The sequence below is a fragment of the Cetorhinus maximus genome, chromosome 2, assembly GCF_964194155.1.
Source record: "Cetorhinus maximus chromosome 2, sCetMax3.hap1.1, whole genome shotgun sequence".
Lineage (NCBI taxonomy): Eukaryota > Metazoa > Chordata > Chondrichthyes > Lamniformes > Cetorhinidae > Cetorhinus > Cetorhinus maximus.
In genome coordinates, this window is record NC_135880.1 from 197,240,876 (window position 1) to 197,266,030 (window position 25,155).

At 44.0% G+C, this 25,155-nt stretch overlaps 1 protein-coding gene across 2 annotated transcripts in view; it reads left to right on the top strand.

The window, feature by feature from the left end:
- Positions 1 to 23,531, top strand: part of LOC144669146 (V-set and immunoglobulin domain-containing protein 2-like) — a 66,189-nt gene extending 42,658 nt beyond the window's left edge. The window contains exons 5-8 of one of the 2 annotated variants that reach the window (XR_013573614.1): positions 8,202 to 8,321; positions 11,405 to 11,543; positions 21,563 to 22,250; positions 22,342 to 23,531. Coding sequence is in view for 1 of the 2 variants with exons in the window: in XM_078531582.1 (XP_078387708.1) it covers positions 8,202 to 8,321; positions 11,405 to 11,543; positions 21,563 to 21,677 (374 nt within the window). In the remaining variant the exon portion in view is untranslated. Of the gene's footprint in view, positions 1 to 8,201; positions 8,322 to 11,404; positions 11,544 to 21,562 lie in introns of both variants that reach the window. The other variant, XM_078531582.1, reaches the window with a different exon arrangement.
- The last annotated feature ends 1,624 nt before the right edge of the window (positions 23,532 to 25,155 follow it).

Here is a 25,155-nt window from a genome sequence, read left to right on the forward strand (position 1 = left end):
AACGTTCCTTTCCAATGGAGTATAACTATTTGTAATACAATCTTTACTTGCTATCTCTGCTCTCCCATCTTAAGTCTCTGGCTTTATAAATTCAGACAGTCTTGAGGCTTGACAGTTCTTTCACATCTTGATCTGTCACGTTTGGAGGAATGGTAGCAGTACCCTGTGTCTCTGGTACTTGATAGTTGGTTATCTCCGCTTGATTCACTTTTTGTGCTCCTTTGAGTTGCGTTTCTCTTTATTAACAACCTGTCTGCTTTTTTCAGATACTGTGAGTTTGTCCCTTCCTTCCAAGGGGAATGTGCACTCTGTTCGTTCCTAGAGTGGACTCAAATTTTCTTTTTCTGTGGTGTCTACCATGCTCTTGCTGGACACATACATTTGGCAAATGGAATCTTCATTTCCACTTGTTTCAGTCAAACATTTTTTTGCTGTTTTATTTTCAAGCTGTTTTGGAAGCTTATGAATCTTTTCATTCAGCTCAATGGTTCTCAGAATATCTGAGACACCCAGTGCTCTTTCTTCTTCTAGTTCCTTGCACTTCAGTGTCGGATTTACATTTTCCGATCTTATTCAGTCTTTTCTTTCTCTGTCTGCAACAGAAATTTGTCCTTGTCCTTCATTCTGGTTTCACTGTTGGCCAGGTCTGTCTCCAGTGAAGTCTTAACTTGTTTCAGTTCTGTAACTCTGTTACTGATGGCTTCATTATCCACTCGCAGCTTGAAAAGCTTTACGGCTTTTCCTTTCAATGCCACCTCTTTTCCATTCAACTGCTTCTTCAGTTCTTCAGTCTCTTTCTTGTAGTTTTCGCCTTCCTCTAGGAATATTGAATATTGCTGAGTCTTCTCTGCCAACAGGTTCTTCAGTTTGTTCAGAGTAATGTTACATTCATTTTGTCTCTCCTCGTAATTTTCCAGAAGAATAAACTTTGTCCTGAGGAATGCTTGCAACATGTCTTTCAACAGGTTTTCCTTTTCTTTGCGAAGCTCGCTTGTTTCATCTTGAGTTTCCTGTAATTCAGTAGAGTCTCCTCGAGTTTCTTCTGCTGTGCTTCCTTGCTGCTGTTTAAGACAGTCTTCATTTATTTATATTGCTAAATGGTTATGCACTTCTTTTGCATTTGACCTTGAAGAACAATCAGTTGTTCTTTCAACTGTTTGACCTCTTGCCAACTCAATCTGGGCTTCAGTGCGTCATTTTGTTGCTACTGATATTTCCAATGCAGCTTTTTCTGAAGTAATATTCAACGTCTTTTTTTATTTTAGCTCCTCGTGTTTTTCCATGGCTACATATTGATTCTTCAAGGAGTCTTTCATGGTCGCAACTTCTTTGCGTGCCTTTTCTGCCTGCTGTTTTGCCTGGATGTACATCTGGCTGAAATTTTCCAACTGCTGCTTTGATTTTCCAACTGTGGAATTGATGATCACTATCTCCTCCTGATACCTTTGTATCATCTCAGAAATTTGTTTGTTGTCATGCAAAGCCGATTACAGCCACAAATTACTTACAGGCATTTTGAACTTTTTAAGGAAGACATGTGTGTTTTTAAAGAAATACAAGCAAGGACACTAAGCAAAAGACGGCTGATAATGTAAAGTTACCTCTTTCTCGAAAATTTCTGTGTGGATTATACCGACACATCTGTCTTGAGAGAACATGGAATGTTACATCTGAAAAGATGTCATGGCCTTCTTCAAGCAGATACTTAGAAGGGGAATAGGAAAGATGCAAAAGACTGAATTTTAATCTCCTGTAGTTGTGTAGACAAAAGGCTGATCAGCACATCTCAGCAATCACCCCAAAATCCATCTCCTGTTGATTTATATTTCAGAATGTGTAAATAGCTCTGAGATGGATGCAAGGCGACTATTTCCTCACATACACAGAGAAAATGGGTTAAAAAGCTATCTGCAGAGCAGTTCAGTGTGTGCTGGTTTGCTGTGAAGCATAAGAAGACCAACGAGTCACCCCTACAGTTGCAAGTAAAGCCTCTCTCTCTCTCTTGCTGGAGGCAAGGCTTTGCAGAAGCCACAATCAAAAAGGAAATAGGACAGCCTCTTCAGCTACCCTGCAGAACCAAGTGTCTGCAAACTGACTGCAAAACTGCCAAAGTCAGCTCTACTGGAACCATTGAACTTAAGGGCCGCAATATATCGTCATCTATGCCTCACGGACAAGCCAAAAACTGATTCATATATATATATAAAAACCTTTCTTTGGACTCTTAACTTCTCATTTCTGATCTGTGTGTATGTGTATTGCATTTTTATTTACTTTTTCTCATGTTTTAGTAACTAATCTTTCCTTGACTCGGGAAAGACTGGTTAAATTGGTTCCTAACAATAAATACATTTGCACTGGGAAAAGATACCCATGGGGGAAGGGATCCCTTTTAAATTAACCTTTTTGCAATGCACTGAGGTGGCGGGGGGTTGAATAAAGAAGAGGAGCCAGTTCATTCCTCCTCACCCGGGAGCATAACAAAATTGGGGTTCCGTTCGGGAAGTTAACAAATTGGGGGACCTCGCCCGGGGACCGGTTGAAACATTGTTCCGATCTTGAAAGCTTGGTCCATCGAAGAGTTCAGCTTATCGTGTGTGAGGCATCAATAATGTTGGAAATGATATGAGTAAGCACGTACACTGTGGCGATGTGGAAGCTGACCACATCGGCCTGAGACACCTGCTTTCAATATTTGCAATAAGTTAGGGGCCATTATGTCACACCTGATGGCCAACAACACAACTGTTGTGAAATGATGTTATTCTATTTACAATTGTGCAAGGTATACAGCATATGGTTATCGCCCGTGCCACCGCCATACTCCTAATATTTCTTAACTTTCCTAACCCTACCACTACATCCTGGTGCATCCCTGACATCCACAGCGGAGGTGGAGGCAGCCTGCTGACTGCTACACCCTGTTGTCTGTGATGACTTTGGTGGCATCCTCTGGAGGAAAATGTTAGAAGCTGTCACTAAAGCAGTCATAGCAGATTTGGATGCCTCTGGCCTACTTTGGGCCTCTTCCTGTGGGGCAGGTGCACCCTCCTTGGCCTGTGGAGCAGGAGGGGATTGAGATCAGCTGGATACTGCCAGAGTCACCTATGCGGAATGGCCCCGAGGTGTCCAGATACTGGTCCCTCTCCCAATGGGCGCCCAAGGGCCCCTGGGTGACTCCTTGAGGAGAAGAGTAAGCTGGAGTGAGGTCGACTTGCCCTGCCCCCTCCTTGCATAGCCGCTGATGGATGCCACCAATGGTTACAGTGATGGAGTGCTGCTCCTGCAGCAGTGCATGACCTATGTCCTGGACCAAGGTCTCCATGGCGGCCGCCAACCTACCAGTGTTGACCTCGGTGCGTTGGTATGCCGGTGCTATCACCTCAGACTAAAGGCGGATAGATTCCTCCATCGTGTGTTGCAATCTGTGCAAAGCAGCTGACAACCCTTCCTGATGTTCTCTTGACTGTCGCTGAAGCTCCACCAACGAGTTAGGACCAAGTCTGGAGGCTCATCATCAGACTCAGACTCAGCACAACCCTGGCCTCCACAGTCCTCTGAGCGCCGGCTACCTTGGATGTCCCTGTTTCCACCTGCTGTGGACCAGATTGTGTGCTGTGTTCGCCAGGTTGTGACCCTCAGGCTACTCCAGAACTAGGTCCCACCGAGGTGTGTGTTTCTACATTGGTGGAGGGTGTGGGTGAGCGCTGTGATGGGTCTTCAATGGGGCTCTCCTCTTCTTCTAACTCTGAAGTGTCTTCAAGGCTGGAGATGAGGGCATAGCTGGATAATGCCTTCGGACACTTTCCAGAGGTGCCTATGAAAGAAAGTAGAAATTACTTAAGGATAACAAACAACTGAGAGATAGAAGAATGGATTCACAGTATGGTTGTCTGAGGATGAGCTGGTGCAGTGTCCTCACTTGGGTTGGCGTCATCCATTTCATCGTCGCCACATGTACGATCCCTGTCCTCTTCGGCCAGTATGATGACATGCTCCTCATATGTAGTGAAGGCCTTAATTTCAGCCATTCCAGCCCGTTTCTGGAACTTCTCCCTCCTATTGCATGTGAACTAATTCTGCATGAAGACAAATGGAGAGATTGTGAGCAGGTACATGCCAAGGTAAATACGAACATACGAACAGGGAGCAGGAGTAGGCCATTCAGGCCCCCGAGCCTGCTCCGCCATTTAATAAGATCATGGCTGGTCTGATAGTAAACTGAAATCTGCATCCCACCTACTGCCAATAACCTATTACCCTCTTGCTTACCAAGAACCTATCCACCTCTGCCTTAAAAATATTCAAAGACTCTGCTTCCACCACCTTTCCAGGAAGAGAGTTCTAAAGACTCACGACCCTCTGAGTGAAAAATTTTGCCTCATCTCCATTTTAAATGAGTGACCCCTTATTTTTAAACAGTGGCCCCTAGTCCTAGATTGTCCCACAAGAGGAAACATCCTCTCCACATCCACCCTGTCAAGACCCCTCAGGGTCTTATATGTTTCAATCAAGTCACCTCTTATTCTTCTAAACTCCAACAGATACAAGCCAAGGCTGTCCAACCTTTCCTCATAAGACAAACCATCCACTCCTGGTATTAGTCTGGTAAACCTTCTCTGAACTGTTTCCAATGCATTTAGATCCTTCCTTAAATAAGGTGACCAATACTGTACACAGTACTCCAGATGTGATCTCACCAATGCCCTGTACAACGGAAGAATAACCTTCGTACTTTTGTACTCAATTCCCCTCACAATAAATGATAATATTCTATTAGCTTTCCTAATTACTTACTTTAATTGCATACTAGCCTTTTGTGATTCATGCACTAGGACACCCAAATCCCTCTGCTCCTCAGAGCTCTGCAATCTCTCACCATTCAGATAATCTTTTATTCCTCCTGCCAAAATGGACAATTTCATTTTCCCACATTAAACTCCATCTGCCAGATCTTTGCCCACTCACTTAACCTGTCTAATCTGTTTGTAGCCTTCATATGTCCTCTTCACAATTTACTTTCCTACCTATCTTTGTGTTATCAGAAAATTTGGCAACCATCCCTTCAAACCCTTCATCCAAGTCATTTATATAAATTGTAAACAGTTGAGGTCCCAGCACTGATCCCTGTGGCATTCCACATCTTGCCAACCTGAAAAAGACCCATTTATGCCTACTCCCTAATTCCTGTTAGCCAGCCAATCTTCTATTCATGCCAATATGTTACCCCCTATACCATGAGCTTTTATAAACTTTGATGTGGCACTTTATCAAATGCCTTCTTGAAATCTAAGTACAGTACATCCACCAGCTCCCCTTTATCCACAGCACACGTTACTTCCTCAAAGAACTCCAATAAGTTGGTTAAGCACAATTTCCCTTTCACAAAACCATGTTAATTCTGCCTCATGTCTTTGAGGTTATACAAGTGCCCTGCTATGACTTCTTTAATAACAGTTTCTAACATTTTCCCTGTGACAGATGATAAGCTAACTGACCTGCAGTTTCCCACTTTGTGTCTCCCTCCCTTTTTGAATAAAGGAGTTACATTTGCTATCTTCCAATCTAATGGGACCTTCCCCGAATCTACGGAGTTCTGGAAAATTAAAACCAATGCATCAACTGTCTCACTAGCCACTTCTCTTAAGAACCTAGGATGAAGTCCATCAGGACCTGGGCTCTTGTCAGCGCGCAGCTCCAACAATTTACTCAGTACCACTTCTCTGGTGACTGTAATGTTCCTGACTTCCTTCCGCACTTCCATTTCCTGGTTTATAGCTGCATCTGGGATGTTACTTGTATCCTCTATAGTGAAAACTGATGCAAAATACCTGTTCTATTCATCTGCTATCTCCTTGTTTTCCATTATCAATTCTCCAGACTCACTTTCAATAGGACCAATGCTCATTTTGTTAACTTTTTTCTTTTTTAAATATTTATAAAAACTCTTACTATCTGTTTTTATATTTCTGGCTAGCTTTCTCTCATACTCTAATCTTTCCCTCCTTATTAGTCTTTTAGTCATTATTTGCTTTTCCTTGAAATTCTGCCCAATCTTCTGGCCTTCCACTCATCTTTGCACAATTATGTGCTTTTTCTTTATGTTTGATACTATCTTTAACCTTTCTAGTTAACCAAGGATGGTGTGTCCATCTTGGAATTTTCTTACTCATTGGAATGTATCTATTCAGTGCATTCTGACATATCCACTTAAATATTAGCCACTGCATCTCTTTGGAGCCATCCCTTAACCTAATTCACCAATTCACTTTAGCCAGCACAGCTTTCATGCCCTAATAATTGCCCTTATTTAAGTTTAAAAACTTAGTCTCAAACGCACTTCTCTGTCCCTCAAACTGAATGTAAAATTCAATCATATCATGGTCTGTGCTACCTAGGGGCGCCTTCACTATGAGATTATTAATTACTCCGATCTCATTGCACAATACCAGGTCTAGTATAGCCTGCTCTCTGGTTGGCTCCAGAACATGCTGCTCCAAGAAATTATCCTGAAAACATTCAATGTACTCCTCATCTAGGCTATATTTGCCCATCTGACTATTCCAGTCTATATGTAAATTAAAATCTCCCTTGATTATCACCGTGCGATTCTGACAAGCTCCAATTATTTCTTCCTTTATGCTCAACCCTATCATGTGGTTACTGTTAGTGGTCTGTACACAGCTCCCACAAGTGGCTTCTTGCCTTTACCATTTCTCATCTCTACCCAAACTGTCTCCATATCCTGGTTTCCTGAACTTAGATCATCCCTCTCTTTTGTGCTAATACCAACATTAACTAACCGACTCAACCCTCCACTTTTTCCTCACTTCCTGTCCTTCCTAAATATCCTGTACCCTTCAATATTCAGGTCCCAATCATGTCGTCCTGCAGCCATGTCTCTGTAATGGCTATCAAATCGTAATTATTTATTTCTATGTGCATTCGCAGTTCATCTGTTTTCTTTCAAATGCTATGTGCATTCAGGTACAGAGTTTTAAGTTTTATCCTTTTTTTTTATAAACTCTAGTTTCATCTGTTGATTTACTGTTAGGTTTGTTCTCTCTATCCCTTCCTATCACAGTTTGTTTTTCATTTCCCATAATAATGCCTTTCTCTTTTGCCTTGACTCTACTCTTTGGTTTACCACATCTTCCCAAATTTGATCCCTGCCTTGTGTGCATGGCGAGTGGAGCAATAGACAGGATGAGGACGCGATGTATACAGGATGTGAGACCAGATGGAGATGCGAATGTGTGTGTGAGAGAGTGAGTGGTGATGTGCCTTCAGCTGGCAGTGTGTGAGATCCCTCTGGAGTGTCATCTTGCTATGTCCTGATGGGCATGTGAATGTGTGAGTTGAGGGTTATCAGAAGGTTGACTTGCCATGCCGGAACAGATGAGATCATTTATCCTCTTCCTGCACTGGATTGCAGACCTTTTCTGCGCCACATTTGTGCCGACCGCTGAAGCCACTGCCTCCCAAGCTGGAGTGGTGCCATTGGTGGACCTCCTGGGGTAGAGGACATCCTGGCGGGCCTTGAAGTATCCAACAGGTGACCCATTGAAGTCTCATTCTTCTTGCCTTTTGTGGCCTTGTGTTCCTGGAGCTATCCTAGCCTGGAGATGTTGAGAAGGCTGATTATGGATGCACTTTAAATATGGCGCCCAGAGGAAAGAACCACTGAGGTCACGATGGGGTGGGTGAATCAATGGCCGCCTGCCCGCAATCTAATGTGATTCTGGTTTTTGCATCAGTAATGAGGCGGGAGTGGGCAATACGACGCAAAAAGTTGCCATTCCGCTCAGCGGGGAAAATGCCACATTTCCTGCCCATCACCACATTTAGAGCGTGGATTAGAAAATCCCACCCTTTGTGTTAAAAGTTCATTAACAGACTCCTGTGAATTTGCTCAGTAACTTTCCTCCACAGTTTCTAAAAAAATAGTTAGGATCTAACAAGCCAGGTTTCACTCTGGGATCTGATTGTCCAGTATTAACATCAACTGGTATCGTAACAAATGGATGTTCTGAGTGGGAGTCTAGTGGTTTACTCCTGCTGCTACTGGACCCACTAGATTGTGGCTCAATGGTTTACTACTGTAGAGGCAGATCTTTATTACTTCATTTGATTCCTCCTTGATTGTGAGCATCTTGAGTTTTACTTCAATCATTTCTTTTTGTTCCCTTCCATTATTGTAGATTCCAATAAAGGTACTCTATTTCTGAGAAACCTGACAATGGAGTATTCGGGAACCTACAAATGTGTGGCATCCAACGTCCTTGGGGAACGATCATGTCAGCTGGTTCTCACAGTCACAGGTGAGGAAAGGGTTCTTCTGCGGAGTTTAGCCTCGTAATCCTTTCAGAAAAATAGCCCTAAAAATAGTTTCGAGCAAATGCCACTGCAAACAGACGGCATTGAGCTATCTTTCGGTTTGCAATATAACCGTAATTTTTTTTTTTGCTCTTTTTTGGGAAACAAGACTTCGCAGCCCTGTGGCATCTTGTGAATGGCGTGGGTGAGATTCAGCAGGGAATCAGCAAATTGAGGGAAAAAGAATTTTGATAATTAAAACGTAGACGTGTTAATGTGGTGTTCACCGGATATAGCGAATTTGTAAACATGGTTTTGAAAGTTTGCTGTGTTCAAAGATTAGTTTTTGCATGATTTTCACCAAAAATATAGAACAAAGGAAATCTGCACTAACAGGTTTGATGATGTCACAACAGCTAATGAACTAGAGGAGCTCTTATCTCGATTATTAGTTCATTTAGAACTCAACATCATCTGAGATTGTCTGCATTGTTAGAACTAATTTGTGAAAAGGTTACACCATACCTATAGGATTTGATTCTATTGCACCTGCAGCTGACTAGAGTCCAACACTTAATGTCACACCACTGCAAGGTATAAATGTGTTAAATCATTTCAGATTTTGAACAACTAGTGCAGAGAATTAGAAAACTGCCCTTCTGCTTCTGGGGTTACAGTTTAATTTAGTTCCATGTGATAATAACGAAAGGCATCCTCTTTCTAATGGTTAATTATATGCCCTTAGTCTGTGCTATACGAACCTAATCACTAGTGGATACTAGTGGATACTAGTGAACAGTGAGCAACACTGTCTATAATCGATGACTTAATGGCCAATGTCACCCAGAATGTGGCAGTGGGAGAAATAAGAATGTCGTCCAGTAGGGAATGCTTCACGAGGCTAGATTGGCATAACCTAAAGGGAGACCTGCATGACATAACATTCGTATTGTGTCGGATCTGGGAGTTCTTCAATGCTGTCACTTCTGTTAGTTTGATTAGTCCAGAATCCACGAAAACATAAGTGTTGTGAGTTCACAGTTGTTGGAGGGAATTTTTTTACAAAGAATAATCTTCTTACCCTTTGGGGGAATTCCCATAGCTTCAGTTCATTTGATGCTGCTGTTGAATTACAGGCACTGCATGTCATTGAAACTAGTGAGACATTTCGTCAGAGCTGACGCAAGATCATTGGCCTGAAATGTTAACACTCGTTTTTCTCTCCCCTGCTGCCTGAACCGTGGAGTATTTCCAGTATTTTCTGTTTTTACTTCCGATTTCCGCGTCTGCACTATTTCACTTTTGTAGGGAGATTCCAGATTCGTTTCCCAATCCGCACTGAGCTGATGGGTTACTTTGATTCAATCCGGAGGAAGGAAGGGCACCACAAACTGGCCTCAGTGCCCTGAGTTAGCAAAGGGAAAGACAGCCAGTGTTCCCTGAGTTCACACATAGCCACTATCAGAGTAAGTGGTCAACACCAACAGGAGAGGAGTTTTTGGGAGAAAATCAATAAATAGCCCTTGAACTTACATTACTGATTCCCATCCTTCCGCAGAGGTGACTTCAATTTCCATCAAAGCTTGTGCTGTATTAAAGGGGGACAATGGTGTAGTGGTAGAGACTCATAAGCCAAAGGCCCAGGCCAATACTCTGAGGACAGGGGTTCAAATCCTACCCCAGATGGTGGAATTTAAACTCAACTAATAAATCTGAAATACAAAGCTAGTCTCAGTAACAGTGACCATGTCAATTATCACTGACTGTCATAAAAACCCACCTGGTTCACTAATGCCCTTTAGGGAAGGAAATTTGCCATCCTTACCTGGTCTGGCCCAACATGTGACTCCAGCACCACAGCAATGTGGTTGACTCTTAACTGCCCTCTGAAATGACCTAGCAAGTCACTGAGTTTCAAGAGAAAATAGGGATGGACAACAAATGCTGACCCTGCCAGTGATGCCCACATCCCATGAAAGAATAAAAAAGACAATGTGCACATACTTCATTGCAGTCCAAGTATCAGAGCAACAACCAAATTTGTCCTCCAAACTATTTCTAAGCACGAACTATAACATTTCATTGGCTGAAAAGTGCTTCGAGGCATATGGTGGTCATGAAACGTGTTATATAACCGCAAGTCTTCCCCTTTCTTTTATTTCAGCAACATAGCAAATGATTGGTCATAAAATTGATTGTGATTTTCAATTTTTTTTAACTTGTCATGAATCTTTGCTTTCAGTACACTGTGACAAACAACTCTTCATCTTTGACAATATAAGGTATTCTCTTTTTGTGATATAGCGAGGTGATACAGGCACATTGACATTGAAATGGTCAGGGGTTCTCAACTTCAATTATAAATATGTAGTTATTAATATGCAGAAATTAGTTTAATTTCAATTTCCCCAAAATTTCTAAACTTCCCCTTAAAACTCACTTCTTTGACCAAGCATTTGGTCATTGCTAATATTTCTCTTTTTAGCCATTTTTAAATTTTGGTCTAATTGCACATCTGATGTGCCCTGGGGCATTTTTCAAAATTAAAGGCTAATATGCTGATGAAAATTGTTCATTTTAGATGGAAGGCATCTGAGAGGTGATCTTGTAGATATATATTGATAGTAAATGGTATGGAAAAGGTTAATCTGGGATATTATTTTAAATTAAACAGTCGGAATAGCCTGAGGCGATATTGGATCAAACTGGCAAAAACAAATTTTAGGATAGATATCAGATGATTTTTTTCTATGCAGAGAGTGGTCAAATGGTTGGAATGGATAAAATGTGGAAGTAAAGAGGTAGAACAATTGAAGAAACAATGAGGTGCAACAGTAAATAGCAGAGTTGTTCTGGGTTGATATATTCAAGATGGGCTGAATGGTCTTCCTCACCTGGGAATGGCTTCTGATCTACTTGATTGTGACTACTGAAAATGAATTACCCTTATATCTGTAAGAGAGAGAGGTGATATCCATCTCATCAGTCTGAATTGGAACTGAGTAGATAGAGTGTTTTTGTTAATTGTATGACCCGTTCCTTCGAATACCAACGAATTTTGTATGTGATCTTTCTTCCTCCTTTACAGTGAACAATGAAGCTGGAGTGATTGTTGGAGCTGTGTTTGGTACCCTCATAGCTCTGCTTCTGATTGCTGTTGTTACATACTACTTACTTCGCCACAGGAGGGAGAGTCCCAAGACCCCTGTTGTCGGACATGAATTGAGGTTTGGATATTTATAGACGGCTTCAATATTCCTGGGCTAGGGAATTGAAAATCTCCCACTTCTGGGACATCCGGACATTGGGCCTGAAGTTGCTGGAGCCAGCAATCTCAGCATGCTCCATGAGGTGGATATTTTCCCTCATCTTCAGCGCAATATTATTTTCCAGCACCGCTTGTGGAAGTGTGAGCTGATAACAACGGCAAGGTCAACTAGCCACCTTGGATCTTGGTGAATGAAATGACCTGCAGTCTATTGCCTTAACCAGAGAGACTTAAGGATCAAGAAAGAAACCGAGTGAACGACAGAGAAGGAAATAGGGTGAATTAGAGTCAAATTAGATACAGAAAGAGAAATAAATTAAAGAAAAGAATTCCAAAGACCCTCTGAGAGAAGACATCCTTTCTCATCTCCATCTTAAATGGGGGATCCCTTATTTTTAAACTGCAGCCCCTAGTTGTAGATACCCCCGCGAGAAGAAACATCCTTTCAGCAGATACCTGGCCAAGCCCCCTCAGAATCTTATATGTTTCAAGAAGATTGCCTCTCAGTCTTCTAAACTCCAGTGAGTATAGGCCCAAACTGCTCAACTTTTCCTCAAAAGACAACTCCTTCACCCCAGGAATCAGCCGAGTGAACCTTCTCAGAACTGCTTCCAGTGCAAGTATGTCCCTCCTTAAATAAGGAGACCAAAATTGTACACATTTCTGTAGGTGCCATCTCATCAATTGCCCCCACAGTTGCAGCAAGACTTCTCTCTATTTCCCCTTGCAATAAAGGTCAGTATACCATTTGCCTTCCTAATTTCTTGCTGTAGCTGCATGCTACCTTTTTGTGATTCATGTACAAGAAAACCCACATCCCTCTATACTGCAGCATTCTGCAGTCCTTTTCCATTTAAATAATATTCTGCTTTTCTTTTCTTCCTGCCAAAGTGGACAACCTCACATTTTCCCACATTATATTCCAACTGCCAGATTCCTGCCCACTCAAGTTATCTATATCCTTTTGCAGACTCATTGCATCGTCAAAACAACTTGATTGTCTGTCTTGGTATCATCAGCAAATTTGGATACAATACAGTCAGTCCCTTCGTTCAAGTCATTAATATTGATCGTAAATAGTTGAGGTCCCAGCACTGACCCCTGCAGCACTCCACTAGTTACAATTTGTCAACCTGAAAATGACCCATTTATCCCACCTCTCTGTTTCCCATTAATTTGCTGATCCTCCATCCATGCTAATATCTCACCCCAACACCATGAGCTCTTGTGCCGTAACTTTCATTGTGGTACCTTATCAAATTTATTTTGGAAATCTAATTATACTACATCTACTGGTTCCCCTTGATCTACCCTGCTTGTTACACCCACAGAGAACATTAATAAGTTTGTCAAACATGATTTCCCTTTCACAGAACCATGATGCATTTGCCTGGTAGTATTATGATTTTCTATTTGTCCTGTTACTATCTCCTTAATAATAGATTCTAGCATTTTTCACATGGCAGGTGTTAGGCTAACTGGCCTATAGTTTCCTGCTTTCTTGAATAGAGGTGTTATATTTGCTGTTTTCCAATCTATTGGGACCTTTCCGGAATCTAGGGAATTTTGGAAGATTATCAGTGCAGCTGCTACCTCTGCAGCCACCTCTTTTAAAGGCATCAGGCCATCATGTCCAGGGAACTTGTCAGCTTTTAGTCCCAGCACTTTTTCTCTAGTGATCTGACTGCTTTAGGAACTTCTCTCCGTTTTGTCCCCTGTTTTTCTACTATTCCTGGGAAGCTTTTTGTGTCTTCTACTGTGAAGACAAATACAAAATTCTTGTTGAAAGTGCCATTTCCTTGCTTCCCATTATTAATCTCCCAGTTTCACCCGATATGGGACCAATGCTCACTGTCAGTGCTCTTTTCCTTTTTGTACACTTGCAGAAGCTTTTACTGTTCATTTTTAGATTTAGAGTCATAGAGTCATAGAGGTCTACAGCACAGAAAAAGGCCCTTCGGCCCATCAAGTCTGTGCCCCTCAAACAAGTACTAATTATTCTAATGCCATTTTCCAGCACTAGGCCCATAGCCTTGTGTGCCATGGCATCGCAAGTGCAAATCCAAATACTTCTTAAATGTTATGAGGGTTCCTGCCTCTACCACCCTTTCAGGCAGAGAGTTCCAGATTCCCACCACCCTCTGGGTGAAAAAAGTTCTTCCTCACATCCCCTCTAAACCTCCTTCCCCCTACCTTAAGTCTCTGCCCCCTGGTTATTGATCCCTCCACCAAAGGGAAAAGTTCCTTCCTGTCTACCCTATCTATGCCCTTCATAATTTTATACACCTCAATCATGACCCCCTCAATCTCCTCTGCACCAGGGAAAATAACCTCAGTCTATCCAATCTCTCCTCTTAACTAAAACTCTCCAGCCCATGCAACATCCTGGTAAATCTCCTCTGCACTCTTTCTAGTGCAATCACATACTTCCTATAATGTGGATTCCAGAACTGCACGCAATACTCTAGCTGTGGCCTAACCAGTGTTTTATACAGTTCCAGTATAACCTCCCTGCTCTTATATTCTATGCCTCGACAATAAAGGCAAGTATCCCATATGCCTTCGTAACCATCTTATCTACCTGTCCCGCTACCTTAAGGGACCGGTGGACATGTACACCAAGGTCCCTCTGATCCTCGCTACTTCCCAGGGTCCTACCATTCATCGTGTATTCCCGTGCCTTGTCTGTCCTGCCCAAGTGCATCACCTCACACTTATCCGGATTAAATTCCATTTGTCACTGATCAACCCATCTGACCAGCCCGTCTATATCCTCCTGTAATCTAAGGCTATCCTCCTCACTATTTACCCCCCCAACAAATTTTCGTGTCATCTGCGAACTTACTGATCAACCCTCTTACATTCAAGTCTAAATCGTTTATATATACCACAAACAGCAAGGGACCCAACACCGATCCCTGTGGAACTCCACTGGACAGAGGCATCCAGTCACAAAAATACCCCTCGACCATCACCCTCTGCTTCCTGCCACTCAGCCAATTCTGGATCCAATTTGCTAAATTGCCTTGGATCCCATGGGCTCTTACCTTCGTTATCAATCTCCTATGCAGGACTTTCTTGCTAGTTTTCTCTCATACCGTAATTTCTCCCTCTTTATTATTTTCTTGTCATTCTTTGCTGGTTTCTAAAAAGTTCTCAAATCTACTAATCTTTGCAGCATTGTACGTCTTTTCTTTCAATTTGATGTCATCCTTAAATTCCTTAGTTAGCCATGGATGGTGTATCCTTCTCAAAGTATTTTTTCTCAATGGAATATATATATTTTGAGTTATGATGTGTATCTTTAACTGCCACTGCTTCTGTATCATCATATCTTTTTAAACCTATTTTCCTAGTCTGCTTTAGCCAACTCTTTCTTCCTACCCTTGTAATTGCCTTTACTTAAGTTTAAGACTCTAGCTTCAGAACCGCCATTTCTCACCTTCATGCTGAAAGTGAAATTCTATCATGTTACTATCACTCTTAACTAGAGCATCCTTCACTAGGAGGTCATTAATTAATCCTGTTTCATTACACATTACATATTCTAAAATAGCCTGTTCCCTGGCTGGTTCCAGAAAGTATTGTTCTAAGAAACTGCCCCGGATGCACTCTATCAACTCATCCTTCAGGCTACCTCTGCCAATTTGATTTGTCCAATCTATGTGAAGTTGAAAGTCGCCCATGATTATTGTAGTAGCTTTCTTTTTAAGTGCCCATTATCTTTTGCTTTATTCTGTGCCCTACAGCATAGCTACTGTCAGGGGGCCTATAAACTATTTCCACTATTTCCTTTGGAATTTCTTATCTCCACCAAAACTGCTTCTACATCTTGATCTTCTGAACCTAGATCAAATCTCACATGGCTGTTTGTTTTGCAGACAAATTCCTACCTAAGCAGAGTACCCTTCTTAACAGCAATCCCATTTCCAACAAGATATTTGTGCATTTTCTTTTTTAATGAAGTTAATTTGCAGTTCAAAATTTGCAGATAACTCAAAACCTGTGGATACATTCACTGGTTCCTCTTTGTCCATCTGCTTGTTACACCCTCAGAGAATGATAATAGATTTGTCAAGCACAATTTCTCTTTTCACAAAACCATGATGAATCTGCCTGGTAGTGTTATGATTTTCTAAATGTACTAGTAAGGGGGATGATGGCTGACTTCAAGAGGACAGAGACACATGGTGAAATGGCAGATCAAATTTAATACAGAGAAATATGAAGTGGTACGTTTTGGTAGGAAGAATGAGGACAGGCAATTTGAGCTAACTTACACAATTTCAAGTCAGGTGCAAGAACAGAGAGACCTGTGGTGTGTGTACACAAATCTTTGAAGGTGACAGGAAAAGTTGATAAAGCCATTAGAAAAAATATGGGATCCATGGCTTTATAAATGGAGGCCTAGAGTGCAAAAGCAAGGAGGTTATGTTAAACCTTTGTAAAATATTGGTTAGACCTCAGCTGGAGTATTATATTCAATCCTGGGCGCCACATTTTAGGAAGGGTGTCAAGTCTTTAGAGGGGGGTAGAATAAGTTCACCAGAATGATTCCAGGGAAGAGGGACTTCAGCTATATGATGAGATTGGGGAAGCTGGGGTTGTTTTCCTTAACAGCAGAGAAGGTTAAGAGGAAATTTGATAGATGTGTTCAAAATCTTGACTGGTTTTGATGGAGTAAATGAAGAGAAACTGTTTCCTGTGGCAGGAAGGCTGGAGCACAGAGTACACAGTTTTAAGGTAATAGGTGAAAGAACCAGCGACGACATGAGCTGTTTTTTATGCAGTAATTTGTTGTAATATGGAACATATTGCCTGAACATGTGGTGAAAGCAGATTCAGTCGTACCAGGGAACTGGATATGAACCTGAAGGGAGAAAATTTATAGGCCACAGAGGAAGACCAGGGAGTGGGACTAAATGGATAGCTCTTTTAAAGACTAGGCATAGAAGTGATGGGCCAAATGGCCACCTGTGCAGTATCATTCTAAGATTCTAATTATTATTAAGATCCTAAGGCTGGAATCGTCTACTCCCGTTGCCAGCGGGTGGGTGGGGGGATAGAATTTGGGTGGGGAGGTATGTATAAGGGGAGTGTAAGGTGTAAGGGAGGGAGTTCAGAGGGAGGGAGGTGTCCGAGGGCATGAAGGAGTTTGGAGGGGGAGGGAATATGGGGGAGGAGTGATTAAGGGTGGAGGAAGGAGTAAGGGTGGGGGTGGAATGTCCAGGTGAATGTGCAAGCCAGTGTGAAGCCAATGTGGAGCTCAATGACTGCCTCTTGGGGAGCGAACTCAGGGTGGGCATGGTGGGAGGGAATGGTGAGTGTGAGAGGGGCAGAGGGAGCTGGTAGGGTGGGAGGGTGAGGGTACGTTGATACAGGTAGAAGGGGCGGTGACTGCGATTGATGGGGACACACAGGCAAACACGGACCCTAGGGTTGGGAAGGAGGAGGTCAGGGAGGTCAATGTGATGGGGATGGGATTTTCAGGAATGCAGAGAACGTACATACTCATTTGGACATCCTGGAATGACAAGGGTTCAGGCTGTAGGGTAATGGTGGGTGATGGAAAGTGATGCCAGGGGCGGGGGTCAACTGTGATGGGGGAAAGGACATGGGTGACTGGAGGAGGGGAAAGGAGGGGGTGCTAATCAAAAACTTTATTACAACAATTTTGCACAAGCCAAACGTGAGTGGAGCCTCGTGCTGGATGGGCACAAATGCTGCATGGGAGTGTGATCAGTGGATGTGCGGAGAAGCAGGTCAGCTCAGATGGACAACTGAAAAAGATCCCTAACAGGCAGCATTGAAAATATTTGGGAGATGAGTGTGATGGATGGAGGCTCTGCGTGCTTGGGAGAGTGCTTGCATGAGGCTCCAAAAGGCCCTGCCATACACACACTCTTCTCCCTCCAGAATCACTCGTGGTCTGGCTGCATGCAGCTGAACTGCTAGTGGCAGGGGGGGAGAGGGAGGTGCAGAATGCAAGGGGAGAACTCGCAAAGCCTGTAGATGAAGCTGAAAGATACCATTACACGTTATTCAGCAAATATTTGGTGCAGACTCGATGGGCCAATGGGCCTTTTCTGCAATGTGTGATTCTGTGAAAGTGAATATATTCAGATTATAAAGTGACAAAATGTGTTGACCTGTGCAACCAATTGTGATCAGAATTTCTTAACTTGTCTAGGCCTCACACTTCTTCTAGGTGCCGTCCTGACATCCACAGCAGCGATGGAGACAGCCTGTGCAATGGTTGGCCCTGTTGCCTCTAATGACTTTGGTGTGCATCCTCTGGAGAGACGAGGCCTTGAGGGCCCCAGCTTGCTTTGGCTGTCCTCCTGTGGGCTAACTGCTCCCTCTGCATTGACAGAGGGCAAGGTTGAGGGGGCACAGGCAAAACAGCAAAAGGGACTCGGAAGGAGCAGACAGCATTCATCCTCTATAATAAAAACAAAACACTGCGGATGCTGGAAATCCAAAACAAAAAAAAAACCTGGAAAAACTCAGCAGGTCTGGCAGCATCGGCGGAGAAGAGTACAGTTGACGTTTCGAGTCCTCATGACCCTTCAACAGAAGGATGGCTGAACTCCTCCATGTTCCGTTGGCGTTGATCGCCGCTGCCACTGCCTCCCAGGCCGGATTGGTGACTCTGATGGACCTCATGTGGCCAGAGCAGGGTTAGAGACGTTCGCGATGGCCTTCCACTGCATCCAGCAGGTGCCCCAGAGAGGCGTCACTAAATTTGAGGGCTGCTGTCACCTTTGTTTTCAGGACCATCTGTCGCCTGGAGCAGTGCTGCTCTGTAGACTTGAAGCAGGCTGCGCTTTTGTGCGCTTTAAATATGGCACCCGGAGCAAGGGAACGCTGAGGTCCCGGAGTGGCGGGTAATTCTGAGCCCGCCCACCAGCGATCTGGTGTGTTTCCTATGAATACGCCAGGAAGGGGACGATATGGTGTGAAAATCCGTCATTGTGGCCAACGGGTAGAAGGTCATTTTTCACGTTTAGTGCAAATCTGGGATGACTCCACCCTAACATTCTCATTAGGGGGAGACGGTGGCATCGTGGCTATGGCACTGAACTTGCAATCCAGAGGCAGAGGCTAATACCCTGGAGACATGGGTTTGAATTCCACTCCGGCAGCTGGTGGAATTTAAATTCAATTCATAAAATTTGGAATATATAGCCAGCATCAGTAACATGACCATGAAACTATCATCAACTATTCTAAAATCCCATCCGGTTCACTAATGTCCTTTAGGGAAGGAAAGCTGCGATCTTTACCTGGTCTGGCCTATATATGAGTCCAGACGCACAGCAATGTGGTTGACTCTTAGCCGTCCTCTGAAATGTCCTAGCAAACCACTCAGTTCAAGGGCAATTAGGGACGGGCAACAAATGTTGGCCTTGTCAGCAATTCCCACATCCCATGAAAGAATAAAGACAAAAAAAATTGTCACAGCCTTAGGGCGGAATTTTCTGTGCCTGCTGGCATTGGGCGTGTTCGGCGGCTTGAGTGGATAATATAGCAAGAAGGCCAAAAATCGATTTCATGACATCTTGGCCAGAGTGATTAACACCTGTGCCCAAGCTGTGTAACCAGATCTCCTTAACCTTCCTAACCCTGCCACTATGTCTTGGTGCACCCTAGACATCCAGAGCGGAGGTGGATGCAGCCTGCTGACTGTCTGTGATGATCTTGGCGGGCGTCCTCTGGACGGCCGAGACCTGAAAGGCCCCGGTCTGCTTTTGGGGTCATGCTGTGTGTCAGTGACACCTTCCTCGGCCTGTGGAGCTGGAGCTGCTGAGGTCACAGGAAGAGGGCATTTAGATTGGCTAGACTTTCCCGGAATCATCTGGGTGGATAGCCCCGTGGTGTGCACCTGGTGATCCTCTCTGCTATGAGTGCACAAGGGCCCCAGGCTGACTCCTTGAGGAGAAGGGGAGGCAGGAGTGAGATCGAACTGCCCCACACCCATCTCACATACACACTGTTGGAGACCAACTATGGCATCAATGATGGAGTTCAGCCCATGCAGCAGTGTGGGAGTGACATCCTGGACCAAGGTCTCCATGGCGGCCGCCATCTTACTGGCGTTGACCTTGGTGCATTGGCATGCCGGCGCTATCACCTCAGACTGAAGGTGGACAGACTCCTCCAATGTGCCTTGCAACCTGAGGACTGCCACAGGCATCCCTTCCTGATGTTCCCGAATTTGCCTTTGCAGCTCCAGCAACTGTGACATGACCGAGTCCAGAGGCTCGTCATCTGACTCAGACTCAGCAAATTTCTGGCCTCCAGCAGTTGTCTGAGTGCCAAAGACCTGGGAAGTCCCTGCCATCACCTGCTGTAGATCACAAAGTGCGATGTGCTTACTAGATTGTGATCCCGAGGCTACTCTAAAGCTAAGACCCACCGAGGTATGTGTCTCTGTGCTGGTGGAGGGTGTGGGTGAGCGCTGTGATGGGACTTCAGTGAAGGTGCCTTCAGTTTCCTCTTCAGAGGTTTCTTGATTGGAGGCCCTGGGTTGTGAACTCTGTCGGCTGTTTCCCAGTCGTGCCTGCGAAAGCAAAGAGAGATAATTAGTGCATGGCAGTGGCCTTGAAACAGGACACATCACTCATGGTATGGTTGTCTGGTGGATGTTGCACTGCTAGACCCTCACATGATAGAGCACCAGCAACCTCACCGTCAGCACAGGAATGGTCCAGGTCATCGCTGGCCAGCTGGATGACTCTGTTTTCAAAATCCATGAGGAAATTGATTTCAGGCATTCCTCCACCAGTCTGCAACCTCTCTTTGTTGCTTTGTGTGCCAGCTTGTCCTGCATGAATAGAGATGGAGAGAGTGTAAGCAGGACGTATGCCAGGCCAGATGATAAGTATGCCTGGATGGTGTGTCAGTGAGTGGTCCCATGGATGGGATGAGGACAATGAAGTTTTTAGTGAGAGAGTGAATGATGATGTTCCTTGAAGTGGCAGCGAGTGAGGGCCCTCTGAATGTGCGCTCGGTTTGTGAGTGTGTGAGTTGAGATTGATGGGAAGAGTGACTTACCCTGGCAGAACAGAGGAGATCATTCATCCTTTTTTGGCACTGGGTGGCTGTGCACTTTTGCAGGTGTTCGCGCTGACCACCACTGCCACCACCTCCCAAGCCAAAATGGTGACGTTGCTGCCCATCCTGCGGCCTGAGTGGGTGCAGAGTATGTCACGGTAGCCTCCATTACATCCAAAAGGCACTCGAGTGACTCGTCATTAAACCTGAGGGCTGAAGTCGTCTTGCCTTTCAGGGCCATGACTTCCATGCAGCAGCCCTGCGCTGGACGCACTGAGAGATGTGCACCCAGCTGCACTTAAAATTTGGTGCCCAGCGTGAGGAAGCGGTGAGGTGAAGGTGTGGCGGGCGAATGAGAGCTCGCCCACTAACAAAACAACGTGTTTCCTAGGGATGCATAATTGATGCGGCGTGAGAAGCCGTCATTGTAATCGGCAGGTTAAAAAGTCGTTTTTCCCGCCTGCTACAGCTCCTAGTGCAAATCTGGGATGATTCAGCCCTTAAGTACTTTTTGCTGGCAGTTTGTTCCTCAAGGAGACCTTTCTTATATCTACTAATTCCATCAAAACATTTAATCTTAAACTTGTGTCCCCTGGCTTATGCTTCACAGTCTGAAGCCAAGTTGTCTGCTTCCAGCTACTCCATCCGTCTCCAAATTGTTTTCATTTGCACAGAGATCATAATAAATATGTCACATGAAATACTGGATGTCTAAGAATGATGATGAAGGCTGAATTTTATCCCTGAGGTTAATTGATGTCAACAAACATTTGAACTTTGCTTTTGTGAACTCCTCAATTAAATGACCACTTTATTACTGACTCCGAGTTCACAAATGAAATACAATGTGGAAACCTTAAATGTTGGTATTGAACTAATTGGTATTTACACATTTTTAATGGTTTAATATATTGTTTTCAGAGAGGATGCAGTGGCTCCTGGTAAAGAAGTGAACTCCCATCTACTGGTATCATCTGTACACGGTCAAAAATCCAACTCAGACAGCATGAACTCAAAATATAATATTGTTGTCTAAACCCCACTCAAATCTCAAGCATTGCAGTGCTTGAGAATTCAGGCCTGAAGGGGTTAAAGTTTTTATTTTAAGTCTTATTCTCCTTTCATATTTGTTTGGCTGTGTGCTACCAAACCAATTTGCTACAAGTTGTCATTATTATTACCAAGCTGAGTTTTACTGGCTGTGAATCTGACAAATAATCAATTCTTTCAGTTGGAGATCCATGAAACTAGAGGTGGAATGAAGCTAAAGCTGACCTATTGATAGGGTCATTATTTTTAAACAGACGTTTTGATCGGAAAGCATTAGGAACTCAATTCTCTTCACTAGATGGGCATGTTAGTTTCAGTTCTCAGTTGGTGTGCAAAATGGAGCATTTTGCAGTCGGAGGCTTTGACAGTGTGAGGCAAAATTTGTGATCGTCAGTCTAGCTATGCAAACAAAAAGGGCTGTCAACCATCCTTTAATCAGCATTGAGGGCTATATGGAAAGATCTAAAGTCCGATCAACAATATTGTCATGACTGAAGCATATTTATAGCAAGATCCACATTTCTCTTCCTTTCTTTCTCAACTTTTTGGCCCCACTTGGGTGTGCTTCTCTGAGAAAGTTGGAAGGTGACCAGCCTCTGGATCTCTGACAATGCTGCGGTCAACTGATAATGAGGACGTTCCCAGTAGAGCAGCCTTAGAATGGCTGGTTCTGACCGGAACTCCCTTCTCTGGTGACCTGCCTGACTTTTGCCCATCACATTAACATGGCTGAAAATGGCAATTGAATAATGGCAGGAATTGAATCACTAGCCAATGCATGGCCCCACGCCTTAAGTTCCCAATTTGCCCGCTTCAATGGAAATACAACATTAACCTGACCCAGTCTCACCAAAGGAGATATTTGGAGAAATATCAATGAAGGAAACCTAGTTTTGGAAGATAGAGTCTCTTTAGCACCTTCAGACACTGTTCTGGCAACAGCTGGTATAAATGGGTTTAGTTTTGAAAGATGTGTTGTATAGCTGCTAAGCAATATGTATTGTCACTGCTGAAATATTGTACTATGATCCATGTTAATGGCATTGACTCCTGGTGGAGAAGTTTTCTCGGCCAAATTTACTTTTGGGTTGCAATTGGCTGAATGAGACCCATGTTTTACCTGTAAGTCCAGGCTTCCCATCCATTACTCCTCCTGCCTCCACTCCGGCCGCATGGCTTGGTAAACATTGGGACCAACATTTCAGGTCAATGACCTTTCATCAGATAGCAGCAAAAGACTTTGTTATAATTCAAATCAATTATTACTTCCGTTTAATAAATATGCATGCTTCACCAAAACGGAGTGCAGGATGTTGAAATCGAACGAATTAAATGTGCTATTGCAATTGCTTCCAGCATTTTGTATGAGCTGACATTAAGTTGAATGTGTGATCTGTGCTTTATTGAGTGATAATCTAAATTTCCAGTGTCTTAATAAACTATTTTTGTTTTTATGCAGCTTTATCATTCTTTCTATTTAAACCCTGTAACACAGAGGGACTTTGGGCATGGCCTGGGCTGGGTGGGGTGGGGCGGGGGTGGTTTGGGGGATGCAGGGTCATGGGTGTGGGACAGTCTAAAGTTTCAGCAGATCAAACTTACATAATTTCAGAACACTTTGAGATGTGTGGAAGCATAACTCATGGAATAAGAAATTGGTATTCAGTCATGAGCTTGCCAAAGGCTGGGAATTTCCTTGGAGATGCTTCCACTCTGATGCAATAATATTCTCAACTTTGACCTATTTCCAGTTAAGGTACAAAATATAATGGGAGTAGCTCCTGGCCAATGGATGAACCGAACTTTCATGAATTCAATAAAACATATATATTCCTTGAAATGATGATGTGAAAAAGCTACTGCTTGCACATTCAGGGTGATTGCTTTCACCCAATAAGGAGATACACTTGCATGGAGTTTAAATTGAAAATAGAGATAAAAAAATTGTAGCTACAATTCCCTGATCTGCATTCTCCATTCTCCCCGCAGGCATTTTTAGTATTTTTCATTAGAGGTGACGTCAGCCTTATAATACACTCTACCTGTTTCAGACATTTCCGTCCACAGTGACATTGATAGAAGTGGCCATTGCACAGTCCTAATGAAGGCAAAGTCTTGTCTTAACTGTGGACGTAATATTCTATTGTATAGTTGAACAGGTTAAGGGCATATCTAGCCACATCCTTGGGCTGAAGATGGCCCATAATCAGCAGTAGAATTGTGTCATCCTGTAATCTCACGATAGACATATCTTTCACTTTGCAAGCTCCGACAATTCATCGGCACCAACGCCCATCCAGGACTCTCCACCCCTGCCCGTCTCACTGACCCCATCCCGTCTTCCAATTCCAGCCCCAGCCGTGTATTCACCATACCCCCTGACCTTCCCCTCTCTGATGCTGAACGTTCAGTGCTCAGCAAAGGACTCAGTTTCATACCATTACGCCCTCACCTCAATGAATTTCAGGCTCGGCATGATGCTGAACTCTTCTTCCGCCATCTTCGTCTCCGTGCTCACTTCTTTGGGCAGGAGTCCTCTCCCTGTTCAACGGATCCTTTTACCCGCCTCCAATATTCTCCCTCCACCTGGACCCCTCCCTCTTACCTGCTCGTGATCTTTTCATTGATTGAGAACTGTCGGTGTGACATCAGTCGTCTCGATTTCACTGTGCCTCTTACCCACTCTAACCTGGCTCTTTCTGAACTTGCTGCACTCCATTCTCTCAGGTCCAACCCTGTCTTTGTCATCAAACCTGCTGACAAGGCTGGTGCTGTTGTTGTCTGGCACACTGACCTCTACCTTGCAGAGGCTGAGCGACAACTCGCAGACACTACCTCCTACCTCCCCCGGACCATGACCCCACCACTGAACATCAAGCCATTGTTTCCAGCACTGTCACTGACCTCATCTCCTCTGGAGATCTTTCCTCCACAGCTTCCAACCTGATAGTCGCTCAACCTCAGATGGCCCGCTTCGACCTCCTACCCATACACAGGACTGTCCCGGCAGACTGATCGTGTCAGCCTGTTCCTGCCCCACGGAACTCATTTCTTGCTATCTTGACTCCATTCTCTCTCTCCTTGTCCAGTCTCTTCCCACCTACATCCATGACTCCTCTGACACCCTACATCATATCAACAATTTCCAGTTCCTTGGCCCCAACCACCTGCTCTTCACCATGGGCATCCAATCCCTCTACACCTCCATCTCCTGCCAGGATGGTCTGAGGGCTCTCTGCTTCATCCTTGAACATAGGCCCGAACAATCCCCATCCATCACTACTCTCCTCTGTCTGGTTGAACTTGTTCTTTCACTGAACAATTTCTCCTTAAACTTGTCTCACCTCCTCCAAATAAAAGGTGTGGCTATGGGTACCCGTATGGGCCCCAGTTATGCCTGCCTCTTTATGGGGTACATGGAACATTCCTTGTTCCAGTCCTACTCTGGCCCCCTCCTACAAGTC